Here is a 15,899-nt window from a genome sequence, read left to right on the forward strand (position 1 = left end):
TTCTTGGCAGGGGGTTGGACTGGATGGCCCATGAGGTCTCTTCCAACTCTTTGATTCTATGATTCTATGAACATTACATTTTTTTATTTATACTAGCGGTCCCCTGCCACGCGTTGCTGTGGCCCAGTCTGGTGATCTGGAAAAGTAATAAGAAAGTGTTGGTTTCTAATATATGTAATTTCTTTCTTCTTGTGGGTAAACAGTATTTCTTGCTGTTTCTTTGTCTGCATTGATGTGGAGATTGTCTGGTTCACCTACTTTGGAACATGCAGCATATTATTGTCCTTCTTTAGGGGTCCCTTTCAAATCTATGATACTATATCTGTGTGTGTGAATCATATAGATCTATCTATATCTATGGCTGGATGGCTCTTTGATTACGTTTTCTTGACCTGGTGAAAGAAGTTGGACTGGATGGCCTTAAGTATTTTCTGTTGGTCATGGGGAGTTCTGTGTGGGAAGTTTCCCCCAATTCTGTCGTTGGTGGGGTTCAGATTGCTCTTTGATTGTAGTTGAACTATAAATCCCAGTAACTACAACTCCCAAATGTCAAGGTCTATTTCCCCCAAACTCAATCTGTGTTCATATTTGGGCATATGGAATATTCGTGCCAAGTTTGGTCCAGATCCATCATTGTTTGAGTCCACAGTGCTCTCTGGATGTAAGTGAACTACAACTCCCAAACTCAAGGTCAATGCCCACCAAACCCTTCTAACTGTTTTCTGTTGGTTTTGGAAGTACTGTGTCCCAAGTTTGGTTCAATTCCATCATTAGTGGAGTTCAGAATGCCCTTTGATTGTAGGTGAACTATAAATCCCAGCAACTACAACTCCCAAATGACAAAATCATTTTTTTGAGTGATGGTCACTCATTGGGTTGTTAGGAGTATTCTGTCCAAACTTGGTGTCAATTCGTCCAGTGGTTTTTGAGTTATGCTAATCCCACAAACGAACATTACATTATTTATTATTTATATAGATTTTGTGTCCAAAGCATTGCATAAATAAACAAGTATAAAACTGATTAAATAAAGGGAGCACAAGCAGCTAAATAATTTTAGGGGCCATCCAGCTGGAACTGCTTGATTTTTCTGCCCACATGGATGTGCTTGCTGTTGCTGGAGGGAATATTAAGCGGAGTGGTTTTTCTCATGAAACTTTCCCTTGATTTGAGACTATTGTGGGGTGGCTTTTTTTTTGTCGTGTCAAACCTACACCTGTTGATAGATTCTATAACAGGCATGGGCAAACTTGGGCCTTCCTCCAGGTGTTTTGGGCTTCAACTCCCACAATCCCTAACAGCCTACCTATGACCAACAGAAAATACTTCGTTTTCTGATGGTCTTTGGTGACCACTCTGACACCCCCTCACAACCCCCCCCAGGGGTCCCGATCCCCAGGTTGAGACACACTGCTCTAGGGTATAAAGCCTGCTGTGTGTATAAAGCTACTATGTATTTTTATTAGTGTTATAGAAACCTTGTGGAATATAAAGAAAGTCTATTATTATTATTATTTATAATAATAATAATAATATTAGGTTCCCAGGTAAAAGCAAACTGCGTTAGCCTCTCCTAGGCTTATTTGTTCTTCCTCTTTAATGACTTCTGTCATCTTACCTGCACTCTGATATTGCTTGATCATATATGTCCCAGTTTTCATTTGTGAGTTATTGCAGGGTACAGGTTTGGGGGGGGGGGGGGGTTCGTGTCAGGAGCAACTTGAAAATCTGCAGGTTGTTTCTGGTGTGAGAGCATTACCTATCTGCAAGGATATTGCCCAGGGGACACCCTGGTGTTTTTGATGTTTTACCATCCTTGTGGGAGGCTTCTCTCATGTCCCTGCATGGGGAGCTGGAGCTGACAGAGGGAGCTCATCCACACTCTCCGCGCATTCAAACCTCCGACCTATCTGTCTTCAGTCCTGCCAGCACAAGAGTTTAACCCATTGCGCCACCAGGAACTCCTAGGGTACAGGTTAGTTAGCTACTTCTTTGTTAGTTATATTGATATTCTCTACATATGTGACTGTAAATCTCTTATCAGGGTTTTCTTAAGAAAGGAATTCTCAGAAGTAGATTTACCAGTGCCTTCCTTGTAGCCTGTCATCTGGAGGGCCATTTAAAAACGACACGTGTCCCATGTAATCATCTGCACAGTGAAGCCACTTTCTTCAATACAGAGTTGAATCTGGCTTAAATAGTCATTGTGTAGGTGCCCAATGGCATTATGTTTTGGAACTTGCCCCATGGCGCTCTCTTTGTTTCCGGACAGGTTCTAGGCCATAGGAGCCCAGACCACTTCAGTGCCCACCGGATGTCCAGATTTTGGAATGGGGGACCTGCGGAGGTGCCTAGCCAGCGGGGAGTATGGTGGGCTGAAAGATTGCCCCCTGTTTGAGAGCAATTTCATGCAGGTAAGGCCCAATATAAAAGGTACAGAAGCCTACCCCCATGCTTTATGTGTGATAGACATCCCATTCATTGACTGCAGTAGGTAGACTTGACATCTGGATCCGAATGATCTTTAAGGCTTGCCTCCCCCTCTCCCAAATATGGAGTACAATTAACATTGTAACTGTAATATTAACATGCCAAACAAGCATAGACTGAAAAAGTTATCATTCTGGACCACAGTTTCCCAAATCCCCAAGTATTAGGGGAATCTAAGGTTTGTAGTCCAAACAGCAACTTATTTCATCCCTGCCAATGCTGTTGGTCTCTCCCGCTCCTCTATTTTCTAGGTAACCAAGACGGGGGATGTAGCCAACAGAGTCACCGTAGGCATTGCTGCCACCAGTCCAAGTCTGGAAATGCCCGATCTCATGTTGCTGGCACGGCCAACCCCAGCCTTAGCTACACAGTGTGAATGTCTGTGTCCAGAAGCATTGCCTTTTCCAGATGAGGAGCTGCAGCTCTTTGGGTGAGTCCCTTCCACATTATCCACAAAGCATTTTAACAGGGCAAGTCTCTGTCACACAGAGAGCAAGGAGCCTTCCTTACGTTGGCATATAGTACGTGTGCTTAGGATTAAGGGAGAAGAAAACAGCCTGGAAGTTTTTACAATGAGGCTGCCATGCATGAATCTAAAGTTCTGTCCCTGTTGTAAATATCAACTTTCTACAAGCCTCCTATACTAGTTATTTGTTATGTATATAATTCAGATTGCTGAATTGTATATGTGTATTTTGGTATGCAGTTTTCTATTAACTCTATGTTGTTTGAAGTTTTGGGAGGGACTGCAGACCATGCAATCAGATATGGGACTATTCAGACCGAGACTCCATTTTTAGCAGTTATTGCTTGCCATAGATGCAGGCGAAACGTCAAGAGAGAATGCCTCTAGAACATGGCCATATAGCCCGAAAAATCCTACAACAACCCAGTGATTCCGGTCATGAAAGCCTTCGACAATACAGTTATTGTATAGTCTGTTGTGTTTAGGTTGTGTTCAGTTTGCAGTAAGAGAGTATGCATTAGACATAAAACACAGAAGAGACTGAAACAGAATGCCTTAGAGAACTTACTATTTAAACTTTCAACTGATAAGCAATGTACATGTATGAAGTTTGTAAGTAAACCAACTGTTATTTTTAGCAAAGACCACTTATTTTTGTCTCTTGATAGCATTATTTAAAACCAGATATATTTTATGGGAGAGTAGATGGTTTTTGTGCAACTGAAATAACACTTCTGAAAAATCTGCTATATATTTTGTGCATTGGCATAATCGTTGTTATTAACAGTTCAAAGAGATATTGATATCAGTCTAACAACTGAGAAGCCAAATTTGCCTTCTTTGAATACTAATGGCTATATCCCACTAAAGAGAAGGTTCACTTAAATGGATTTTTTGCTCAGAAAGATCATACTTTACAAAAGGGTTATGATTTTTCAAATGGTAGTGAATGCCAAATAATCTCCAAAAGCTCATGCTTCCAAAAGGCTTTGGAGATTCTGGTTTTCCAAAAGGTTGTGATCTCAAAGGTCATCCTTTTCCAAAAGTCCCAGGGGTAGGAAAAAATACATTGCACCGTATGTAATTGGTCTCACAACATGATTCCCAGTTCTGCATTTTACTGCATTTTGGTAAAACGATCTTGCTACATTTGGGGAGAAGGGGGAAGGCAAGGGGACATTGCTGCGAGGACAACTATGATAATGAGTACCTTTACCACAGAAGTTGCCACTGCTGATTGAGCCTAGTTTTGATCAGTTGTCAATATTAAAACGGCTGCTCATATCACAATGAAAGCTGATTGAATGGACAATTGAATCTCTCATTAGCACTGGTGTCCAGGTAGGGTCCTCTAATACACTGCTTCTTAAACTGTGGGTTCCTTAGCAGTGTTGGGGTCATGAAAAATTTGGCAACAGAAGAAGGTTTCTGAATGCCACCCATGTACACCAATCTGTTAGCAACAATATAAGATGCCAGCCACAGATGCGGGCAAAATGTCAGGAAAAAATGCTGCTAGAACTTAGCCATACAGCTCGGAAACCACGCAACACCCCAACAATGTGCAGTGTTTACATTGGACTCTGCAGAAAATGTTTCAGTTGTACTCCACAAAAAGAAAAATCAGCCTGCTTACAAATGCTAATTTATTACATTTTTATATACCTATACACCTGGGGTCACATAAAAATATCTTGGGCAGAAAGGGATTGCAAATGGGAAAAAAATAAGAAGCCCCAAGGCACTTCAAAGCAGCAGGCTTCCAGTTTCTCTGGATGAGCAACTGGAAAGTAAACGTAGCTCATGCAAAATGGGGAGACCTTTGGGATCTTAACAGAAGTTTGAGAAAGAGATTCAAGCTAAAATAGTAAAAGCTTGAAGACTTTTTATGCTTCCTCTGAGTTAGATGTATAATTACTTACTGCTACATGGCATTATACACAGAGACACATATGGGCTAAAGAGGTCAGAAAAGTTATAACATGCCTGGGATATTTCCATTCAGAAAATTAGTGGTAACACTGGGGTCTGCTTTGTTGGACGAATTTACTTTCTGCCAGAGGAGAATTATAGAATCATGGAGTTCAGAGACCTCATGGGCCATCCAGTCCAACCCCCTGCCAAGAAACAGGAAAATTGCATTCAAAGCACCCCTGACAGATGACCATCCAGCCTCTTCTTAAAAGCCTCCAAAGACGGAGCTTCCACCACACTCCCGGGCAGAGAGTTCCACTGCTGAAGAGCTCTCATAGTTAGGAAGTTCTTCCTAATGTTCAGTTGGAATCTCCTTTCCTGTAGTTTGAAGCCATTGTTTCACGTCGCTTGCTTCTAATTAAGTCTTAAATCAGGGTAGGCAACCTGGGACTCGAGGGCTAAACATACCTGTTGTCCTGATTTCATGACCTAGAAATGATTTCAGACCTCTGACAAGAAGGGAGATCACAGACTGTTTTATGAAGAGAGGGATAAGTTATTTAACTTACTAATTTAGCTTTTAATATTTGCACAAATTGCTTATTTGATTGTGTTTTTATTGATTTGTTATTATTTATATTGTTTATTTGTGTTATATTACTTAGATATTTATTATGTATGTTTGGGATTGAATGGCTTCCATTTTTGTTGTGAGCTGTCCCAAGTCCCACGTGGGGAGATGGGACAGAATACAAATAAAGTATTATTATTATTATTATTATTATTATTATTATTATTATTATTTGAAACACAACAAGATTAGTACACAGCAAACAAGACAACTATGCTGGGTGTTGTATTGGATCACACGTCAGACACAGTGTCTAGGACTGTGTGATGTATTGGCAAATTATTATTATTATTATTATTATTATTTGAAACACATCAAGATGAGTCCTCAACAGATAAGATCATTCTGCTGGCTGTTGTATTGGGAAGAGTCCTAGACACTTCCCAAGTGTCTAGGACTCTGTGATGAATTGGCGAATGATGCGTGCAGATCCCAGTAAGGTGGCCTTCTGCAGCTGGCAGATGGTAATTTTGTCAGCGCCAATTGTGTTTAAGTGCAGGCCAAGGTCTTTAGGCACTACACCCAGTATATTATTATTATATAAGGAGACACAAGGGGATAAAAGAAAGTGATAGACTGGGGGGAAAGTAGCTCTGTCCACTGGTGGCTTTGGTCATGTTCACTAACCAGCATCGTGATATCTGAGGTTATTTTCAAAGGAATCTAGCTTTCCACAGAACAGAGTTTCCCTCTACTGCACCTGAAATGAATAGAATGAAATCTAGTTGAAAAATAATGCTAGTTTACATTAATTGGAAAACTCTCCTGAAAATGTTTTGAACAAATGAGCTCCTTAGACAGTTCTAAAATTGATTGATAAGCCTAGAAACTGAGCAAAAGCTGCAAGGAATAACAATCAGGATTCTGCAATTTGCAGGCGTAATGCTGTAGGAGCAGCCTCTAGGTACCAGAGAAAGGGACTCTCTCACTTAACACCCATACCTCTCCCATCTTACTCGGCAGGCTTCTGCCCTTGAAGTTTGTGCGGCTTTATGTCCACGATGAGTCTCGATTCCAGCTTAAAGTTCGCTTGGCCAATGGGCGCACCTTTTACCTGCAACTTTTGACGCACCCCCTCAAACAGGAGGAAGTATTTGGGCAGTGGATCCGGCTGCTGTACCGCCTACGCTTTTACCACAGCGATGCCCCCCTCGCATATGAGCAGCAGAATGCCATATACCGCCACAAGAATCGGAAACAAAGCTCACCAGCATAGGTGAGAATCCTCTCTCCTCCCCAAAGAATCCGAGCACTTCAGTTCCTCTGCTCATATCTTGCTCAATGGCTCAAATAGATGTGTATGGGCTGGGCTTAACACAGCAGGTTAACGAAAATCTTGCCGATCGAAAGGTCGGCAGTTCAAGCCCGGGTTGGGGTGAGCTCCCGCTGTCAACTCAGCTTCCGCTCACCTAGCAGTTGGAAAACAGCAATGTGAGTAGATTTATAGGTACTGCTTTGGCTGGGAGGTAGTAAAAGGTGACCATGAGGACATGCTGGTGATTTGATCAGGAGAGTGTCTACGAACAATAAAGCTCCTCGGCATGGAAGGTGGAACGACAGCACCTCCCCATGGCCCGAGTCAAACACAGATGCCAGAGATGGAAAAAAGATGGGAAGCCTTTACCTCTGTTTATGTATTGTCTGTCTTTGTTAATTGTATAATAGCATGGAATGTTTGCCACATATGTGTACTGTAATCCGCCCTGAGCCCCCTTGGGGAGATAAGACAGAATATAAATAAAGTATATTATTATATAATCACCTGATTCAAAGGACAGATGGCTCATGTGTGGGAACAGGAATATCAGAGTTTAAGACAGAGATTGGCAACTTTTGGGAATTAGGGAGACCCAGTGCTTTCCTCAGGGAACATTGGAGAGCCATGCACTAAAAAAACATTACTATGGCACTGCCACATTTTGGTCCTCTCTAAGCCAATTTAAGGCTATGCCTTTTTGGAAAAGTAGCTCAAGAAAACAAGAAATGTGCTATTTCTCCCATATCTTCTAGTAGGTGTTTATAGGAATTGATGAATATTTATAAAATGGTTGAAGCCACATGTGATTTGCACTTTCCCCCTTCATCCTAGGACTAAGGAGTGTACCGGGCTGCATCTACACTGTTGAATTAATACAGTTTAACACCACTTTGACTGCCATATATCAGTGCTATAAAATCCTGGGAATTGCTGAGACACCAGCAGTCTTTGGCAAAGAAGACTAAAGACCGATTAAAACTACAACTCCTATTATTCCATAGCATTGAGCTATGACAGTTAAAGTGATGTCAAACATTAATTCTACAGTGTACATGTAATGTTTGCAGAAGTAATATTAAGTCTGGAGTATCCATGGGTTTCTATGAGGAAACCTGTTATTGAAGAAAAAGCTGGTGTCAAGAAAAGCAGGTGCCAAGACCAGAAAGGCATCAAGTACTGTTAAGTCTAGGATTTTAAATCAGTTCTAGGGCTATGCAACATTCAGTTCAATGCAGCAGAGCCTCCATATTTTAATTTTTAATGTCTTTTCTCTCTGATCATAGATCAGCAATAGCAGAAGAAGCTTCAGACTGGACAGAAAAACCTAGTGGGCGATATCTGACCCAGGAGCTGTAGGTTTACCATACTTTGGGCTGCAAACGCCCAAGTTCAATAGTTCAAGCATGCTTTGAGGAAACCTTTCCATTATGCCAGCCTGTGTGTCTCTTGGTACTGCTGTGTTTCTTTGTGTCCTGCAGTCGGAGGAAAAAACAGCATGTTCTCCAGGTGAGGAAGAATAAACTTGCAGGAACCAAGGATTTCTTTATTTGTCTCCCAAGAAGTAATACAGAACAAGGTTCCCCCTCTGGACAAGCTGTTCAGTTTTGGATAGGATTCCTCCCAATGTGACATTGCTGCAGCATCCCTCCAGAAGGAGGATGCAACCCACCCACCCCGCTCCCCCCTCCAATAAAACCAGTGAACATAAACTTTTCGTACTCAACTGATCTTCTGAGTCTGTCTGCTCAGGCCAGCGTCCTCCCAAAGCCAACACTGGGCTGCTTCAACAACCGTCCCCTGCCTGCCTTGAATCTTTGCTCTCTTTTCCAAAGAAGAGAGACAGAGACACAGAAAATCCCATCACGATCACTTTATTGACACAATAACTGACCAGACAGACACACAGACGGATACAGGAGCCGGCTGGCTAATCTGTAGTAGCTCCTTCTATCCAAGCCCATGATATGAGTGGCTTCTTTGGTAGTGGGGAACAAAGGAGACACAACGTCCTCTTCCCTTAGCATTGGCACACGATGGGAAGGGACACCATGGAGAAAAGGCGGCGGCTTCCGTAAGCTGTGGAGAAAACACAGAAAGAAGTCAGGGTTGCTGCCTCTTTGGGGGTAGGTATTCAACTTAAAACTTCCCCATTTTCAAATGTGGTTTTTGGGCACTTTACCTTCACTTTCCCTGCTCTGTTCCCATTTTATCCCTTTATATCAGGTCTAATCCCAGATTCAAATAATAATAATAATAATAATAATAATAATAATAAGAATAATAATTTTGGGTGCTGTGCCAAAAGACCTCAGCCAGCATTTGGAAACAACAAACATTGACAAAATCACAATCTGTCAACTGCAAAAGGCCACCTTACTTGGATCTAGGCACATCGTTCGAAAATACACAATCCTAGATGCTTAGGAATTGTTCGACTTGTGATTTTTTGTGATATGAAATCCAGTATATATAGCTTGTTTGCTGTGACATACTGTGTTTTTGTGTCAGTAAAATAATAATAACAACAATAGATCACACAGTCCTAGATACTTGGGAAGTGTCTGATGTGTGATCCAATACAACACCCAGCAGAGTGACCTTGTTTGCTGTGTACTTACCTTGTTGTGTTTCAAATAATAATAATAAAAAACTTAATTTCTACCCTGCCACCATCTCCCAAAAGGGACTTGGGGTGGCTTACAAAGCACTCGTAATGTAACGATACATACGGTGCAATAGATACAGATGCATCAATATCAAAGGAAAACATAATTCACACCTTCAATATATAAAACAATACCACAGGAAAATCAATAAACCCTAATCAACCATCACTTCCCATCTTCTTCACTTGGAAGCATTAATTTTTGACTGCAACTCCCAGAATGCTCATAGCAAGCAGCATAATCAAGTGTGGGATCTTGAGAGCTGTGATACTGATAAATAATAGCTTCCAAGCTTTTACAAACAGCATGATTCAGTTGTACTGACCTTCTCTCAAGCTGCAGCTATGATCTCTACAATACCCTGCATCCCATCTAAGGCTATATCCACACTGCAGAATGAATGCAGTTTGACACCCCTTTAACTGCCGTAGCTCGATGCTGTGGGATTCTGAGAGTTGTTTTGAAATATCTTTAGTCTTTAGCTGGTGCTTCAACAAATTACAAATCTCAGGATTTCATAGCCTTGAGCTATGATAGTTAAAGCAGTGTCAAACTTCAAGAATGATACAATGTACATGCAACATAAGTCACTCTTGTTTCTAGATCTAGAAAGGAAGCCACTTTTTTCCTTGGAATCCACATTGACTATGTGCGCCTGCCTATGTGCACTAGAAAGTATGTTACAAGTTACTCACCTTTTCCAGTCTTGGCAGTAGCGTCAACAGGGTTATTGTGGTGCTGCAGGGGAAAGAAAGGAGAAAGGACCAAAGTAAGAGAGTAGCAAAGAACAAGTAAAAGTATATTCTGTCTACCCACATAGGGACTGAGACAGCTGGGATGGAAGTACAGGTCACCCAAACCGTAGAAAATGTTTTCCCCTTACCCTAATACACATCTGCCTTGAAATTGGATATCTTGAACCCTCTGATAAATAATGAATTTTGCTGAAGGAAAGTTTCTGCAGCTGTGCTCTCAAACAAGTGCCCCATCTCACAAACCAGAACAAATAAGTTAAAATGAGCTGCTGAACTTGCTGATCAAAAGGCTGGCAGTTTACATCCGGGGAGCGGCGTGAGCTCCCGCTGTTAGCCCCAACTTCTGCCAATCTAGCAGTTTGAAAACATGCAAATGTAAGTAGATCAATAGATACCATTTCTGCAGAAAAGTAACGGTGCTTCATGCAGTCATACTGGCCACATGACCTTAGAGGTGTCTATGGGCAATACCATCTCTTCAGCTTAGAAATTGAGATGAGTACCATCCCCCAGAGTTGGACACGACTAGACTTAATGTCAACGGAAACCTTTACCTTTACTTAAATATCCCTTATCCGAAAAGCTTAGAAGCTAACGTGTCTGGATTTTGGAATATCAATATTGCATATATGTACATTATGATGTATTTTTGAGATAGACCCCAAATCTAACTACAACATGAATTAGCTTCATGCATACCTTATACACATAGCCTGAAAAATTCTGGCATAATAATTTTTAATAATTTTGTGCATGAAGCAAAGTTTGTGTACATTGAATCATCACATCAGCCACCAATAAGAACAGTTTTGAGTTTCGGAACATTTTCAAATTTGGTATTTGAAATATCCCGCACAAGCCAATCATGCTGTCATAATATCGTATGATGTGTCCTTTGCCCAACTAAATAAGTTAGATAATTAATCTTCTCTTTCTTGATATGCAAACCTGTGGGTTGTACAGAATATTTCATTGGTTCATCAGTACTTCATCATTCAATAAAAGGTAATACTGACCCACGAAGTGTATTTTTTATGTCAGGAGTGACTTGAGAAACTGCAAGTTGCTTCTGGTGTGAGAGAACTGGCCATCTGCAAGAACGTTGCCCAGAGGATGCCTGGCTGTTTTACCATCCTGTGAGAGGTTTCTCTCATGTCCCTGCATGGGAAGCTGGAGGTGACAGATGGGAGCTCACCTGGATTCGAACGAGAACTCCCTAGATTCGAATCGCTGGCTTTTTGCTCAGCAGTTTAGCCTGCACAAGGGTTTGACGCATTGTGCCAACAGGGGTTCCGTATGAGAAATTATCTTACTGTCTCCTTCACATGCATTATCTAAGAACCATATAAGATTGCGACACTTCAGCCCAGAGACCACTATATTGCCAAATAATGAGATAGCACACTGTTGCTCTGAGTCCCATCTTCCTGTTTTGCTGATCCCGTCCTTTCCACTGCAATATTCACAACACAGATGAAATTTAGCAGTTTGAACTTGACAACTCAAATGAGAGATAACATGACAACAATCTTGTTAAAGCAGGACAGTATGATCAGCAACTCAAAACCAACCTGGAACGAATCCCAAAAATTATTATTTTCTTGTGCTCAGAACTTAGAGTGCCCATAGCAAAGGACCTGCTGCTTACTCCTTCCTGCTTCACTGAGGCACCATCAATAACTGGCTTACATGGCAACAGACAGCCATATAAAATTTTCTACAATGCCTGTCATTTATCTAGGATATTGCAAGAAATGTAAAATGGCACCTCGAAGCTCGCCACTGGGTTTTTCCCAGAGCAGACATTTGTTCCAAGGACAGTGAGTCATAAGCATGTGTACTACCTTTTAGGAGGATTTCCACATATTTGGAGTCTAGGTTTCTGTAATAAAGGGTGATTAAAATGGCTCAGGAGACAACAGATGGAGGAAGGCCTGCTGCATTAAAAGTTTAGGAGAGAGTTCTTCACACCTCTGGTCTTTTGCGTATTGGACTACAGTTCCTATCATCACTCAACCATAAGGTATGCTGGCCAAAGAAGATGGGTGCTGTAGGCTAACATCAGTGAGGCTGCCTTTGTTTTGAAGAGACACCTAGCTATTTGAACCGTATGAAGTGACATTTGTGGAACTGGTGAAAGATAGCTATTCTGCATATCAAGATTGCTACTGATTACCATTAGTTCTCACTCAGATTTTCAAACTGGGCTAAAGCATTAAAAATCAAGCCAATGACTAAGCTTTAGTGCGCTATGCTCTGTCTTCTCTCTCTTTCTATCCATCAGCTAAGCTTGCTGGATATTGTAGATTAGACATAGATCTTCTGTCATAATGAAAAGAAAACATGTCTCTTGAAAGCATATGCTACATAATAATTTTTTTTCAAATTGACTGAAAGCAAAATTGTAATTGAGATATCACACTACTCTTAATATAACACTATTATCCAGCAATGCACTTCTCCATGACCACGATCCCGCCATAGTTTTTACTCACAAAGCAGTGGTGTATAAATAAATAAGTAACTAAAGCAGTGATGTACAAATAAATAAACAAATGTTCAACAAAAGTTCACTACGATGTTAATTAAAAGTTTCCTTCTGATTGCATTAGTTATTTCTCTTCCGCATGCTTAAAGGATAACTAATTTCAGGCAGTTTATGTTATCCATTTGAAGCAGGAGCTTTAATTGCTGGTTTCTTTGATCATTTGTTGGTTTTATTCTATAGTAAAATATAGAACAAAACACAGGCAGTGCAGTGGGTTAAACCACTGAGCTGCTGAACTTGCTGACCAAAAGGTCAACGATTCCGAGTCTGGAGAGTGGGGTGAGATCCTGCTGTTAGCCCCAACTTCTGCCAACCTAGCAGTTCGAAAACATGCAAATGTGAGTAGATCAATAGGTACCATTCTGGCGCGAAGATGATGGTGTTCCATGCAGTCATGTCAGCCACATGACCTAGGAGGTGTCAATGGACAACGGCAGCTCTCTGGCTTAGAAATGGAGATAAGCACCACCCCCCAGAGTCAGACTCAACTAGACTTAATGTCAGGGGGTACAGGGGGTATCTTTATCTTTTTATAGTAAAACAGCTTTGCTTCAGAAGCAGGGAAAAGAAGTTGCCTAATATGGGGTTACTTATCATTTGTTCCCAAACTGTTCTGCACTAGAAGCAGTAAAGGGGACACAACAAGCAATCTGGAAGCTTTTAATTAAGGGTGCAGTTGCTCTTAAAAGCTTCAATAGTGTTTTGCCAACCAATGCATTTTATTGGCTACGGAAAAGACTACAAATCATATTGGAAGTAGCAGAAATCAATAAAATTCTACTCTATCTTGAGATGTTATGATCAAATCATAAAAATGACATCATAAAATATGAGTGATAGGTAAAAGGTAAAGGTAGTCCCCTGACATTAAGTCCAGTCATGTCTGACTCTGGGGTGTGGTGCTCATCTCCAGTTCTAAGCCGAAGAGCCAGCGTTGTCCGTAGACACCTCCATGGTCATGTGGCCGGCATGACTGCATGGAGTGCCGTGATAAAGTGATAAAGTGAGTGATAAAGCATGACAATTCTAGGGAAAAGGTTAGCATGGAACCATTTAGCAGAAAGAGTTAGGGGCTTAGCTGTGTTTATAAGAGTGGAAACAGGTAAGAGATGCAGGCCAGTGACAAACCCATCCCTAGAACAAGCTTCCAACTATCTGCCTCTCCCCCCCACCATTACCTTTGACCTCCAGCTTGCATTCCACAATGGCTTCGCCTAGTTCATTGATGGCTTTGCAGGAGTAAGTGGCACTATCGAAAGGACTTGGCTTGCGGATGTTCAGGGTCAGCACTCCCTGGCTGTTTTTCTGCAAAAACTTACAATCCCCACTAATGTCCATTTTGTTCTTCATCCAGATGATCTTAGGCTGGGAAACAGGTCAGAAGAGACTTAAAAGGAATCCAGCTTACATCAAATAAAAATCAATGTTAAATATAAAATATTTGTATTAAAGTGACACAAAAATACTTCGAATACTAAGACAGTATCGTACACAAACAAGCTATTGCTACCACAAAAAACTTTGGCAGTAATCCCACATACTCCAACCCCATTCAGTACTTACTTTGGGGTGCCCTCTCACTGCACAGTTCAGAGCCGTGGTATATCCAGCCACTACTACACGGTCCACCAGTGGTGTCAAGAACATAGGTGCCATGCGGAAGTCATGTTCCTGGTAATTTAACTGTTTGCAGATTATTCCTGGTAGAGAAGAGAGCAAATCAGGAGTTATTTCAACCTATAAAGGGATGAACAAATCAGACTGCAATCCTATATCTAGTTTCTAGAGAATATGACCCACTGAATTTAATGGGACACTTTTGAGTAGACATGGGATTGCCTAATTAATTAAACAATCACTTTTGCATAAGTCTACACCAGTGTTTCTCAACCTTCCTAATGCCACGACCCCTTCATAGAGTTTCTCATGTTGTGGTGACCCCCAACCATAACATTCGTTGCAACTTCATAACTGTCATTTTGCTACTGTTATTAATTGTAACATAAATATCTGATATGCAGGATGTATTTTCCTTCACTGGGCCAACAATTATCCGTTGTGCCCAAATTTGAATACTGATGGGGTTCAGGGGATTGATTTTGTCATTTGGGAGTTGGAGTTGCTGGGATTTATAGTTCACATACACTCAAAGAGCATTCTGAACTCCAATGATGAACCAGTCTTTGCACGCAGAACTCCCATGACCAATAGAAAATACTGGAAGGGTTTGTTGGGCATTGACCTTGAGTTTTGGAGTTGTTCACCTACATCCAGAGAGCACTGTGGACTTAAACAAAGATGGATCTGGACCAAACTTGGTACGATTACTCAATATACCCAAATGTGAACAGTGATGGAGTTGAGGGAAAATAGACTTTGACATTTGGAAGTTGTCGTTGCTGGGATTTATAGTTCACCTACAATCAAAGAGCATTCTGAACTCCACCAATGATTGAATTGAACCAACCTTGGCACACAGAACTCCCATGACCAACAGAAAATACTGGATGGGTTTGGTGAGCATTGACTTTAAGTTTTGAAATTGTAGTTCACCTACATCCAGAGAACAGGGGGGGGGGGGGTGCTTTTCGTAGGAGGATTTGCCGTCTTTTCCAGAAAGGAAGAGAAGGAGAAGCTGAGAGATCTTCAGCCTTCTCTGCCAAAGGGGTTCCTAAGACCATCAGAAATATGTGTTTTCTGATGGTCTTTGGTGACCCTTCTGAAACCCCCCTCACGATCCCGACACCCAGGTTGAGAAACACTGGTCTACACAATCCCATTTTAGCACTATTGTGTGATTTATCATTTTAATAACGTGGACTAGCATACTGAAATCTATATTTAAATGCATATAGTACTTGCAAATATGTTTTCTCTTGAACTGTTAAATGTTCATCAACATTATTTTGGATATTACTGTGGAATGCTCCCAGGTGCCCATTTAGCCATATGTGCATTTACCAGTTTTCTGAATCTTGGCAGTATTTTTAGAGATGCCAGGGTTCTCACTCAATCCACAGATATTCTCACTGAAGACTCGGAAGAAGTATTCGTTGCCCATGATGAGGTCAGACACTGTGCAGCGGGTGAGGCGGTTGTGCTCATATACAGTAAACCACTCCTGGGGGAGGAGAGCAGGAGCAAAAAGTCAGAAAGAGGATAACATGGAAG

The 15,899-nt window shown here is 41.3% G+C and overlaps 2 protein-coding genes across 3 annotated transcripts in view; one reads left to right on the forward strand and one right to left on the reverse strand.

Annotated features, from left to right (window-relative positions):
- The first annotated feature begins 2,229 nt into the window (after positions 1 to 2,229).
- On the forward strand, positions 2,230 to 8,468 carry GARIN5A (golgi associated RAB2 interactor 5A). Of its 2 annotated transcripts, none has more exons than XM_067469977.1 (4): positions 2,230 to 2,414; positions 2,742 to 2,920; positions 6,586 to 6,717; positions 8,043 to 8,468. In XM_067469977.1, exons 1-4 carry the CDS (start codon positions 2,331 to 2,333, stop codon positions 8,113 to 8,115), a joined length of 468 nt encoding a protein of 155 aa, XP_067326078.1. In that variant the 5' UTR covers positions 2,230 to 2,330; the 3' UTR covers positions 8,116 to 8,468. The 2 variants fall into 2 exon arrangements, with proteins under 2 accessions (XP_067326078.1, XP_060636696.1); XM_060780713.2 differs by having other exon boundaries at positions 2,235 to 2,414; positions 6,465 to 6,717; positions 8,043 to 8,124.
- Positions 8,469 to 8,614: 146 nt separating this feature from the next.
- MYBPC2 (myosin binding protein C2) overlaps positions 8,615 to 15,899 on the reverse strand; it is a 78,531-nt gene continuing 71,246 nt past the window's right edge. Inside the window, exons 26-30 of the mRNA XM_060780707.2 lie at positions 15,690 to 15,849; positions 14,292 to 14,428; positions 13,907 to 14,093; positions 10,121 to 10,163; positions 8,615 to 8,835 (exon numbers count right to left, since the gene is read on the reverse strand). Coding sequence (XP_060636690.2) covers positions 10,153 to 10,163; positions 13,907 to 14,093; positions 14,292 to 14,428; positions 15,690 to 15,849 — 495 coding nt within the window. The 3' untranslated portion in view covers positions 8,615 to 8,835; positions 10,121 to 10,152. The remainder of the gene's footprint in view (positions 8,836 to 10,120; positions 10,164 to 13,906; positions 14,094 to 14,291; positions 14,429 to 15,689; positions 15,850 to 15,899) is intronic.

The sequence above is a fragment of the Anolis sagrei genome, chromosome 6, assembly GCF_037176765.1.
Source record: "Anolis sagrei isolate rAnoSag1 chromosome 6, rAnoSag1.mat, whole genome shotgun sequence".
Taxonomy (NCBI): domain Eukaryota; kingdom Metazoa; phylum Chordata; class Lepidosauria; order Squamata; family Dactyloidae; genus Anolis; species Anolis sagrei.

Coding starts and splice junctions, on each gene's coding strand:
- GARIN5A (XM_060780713.2), top strand. CDS start 2,331: ATGGGGGACCTGCGGAGGTGCCTAGCCAGCGGGGAGTATGGTGGGCTG. Junction 2,415..2,741: donor TTGAGAGCAATTTCATGCAG/GTAAGGCCCAAT, acceptor TCTATTTTCTAG/GTAACCAAGACGGGGGATGT. Junction 2,921..6,464: donor GAGGAGCTGCAGCTCTTTGG/GTGAGTCCCTTC, acceptor CTTACTCGGCAG/GCTTCTGCCCTTGAAGTTTG.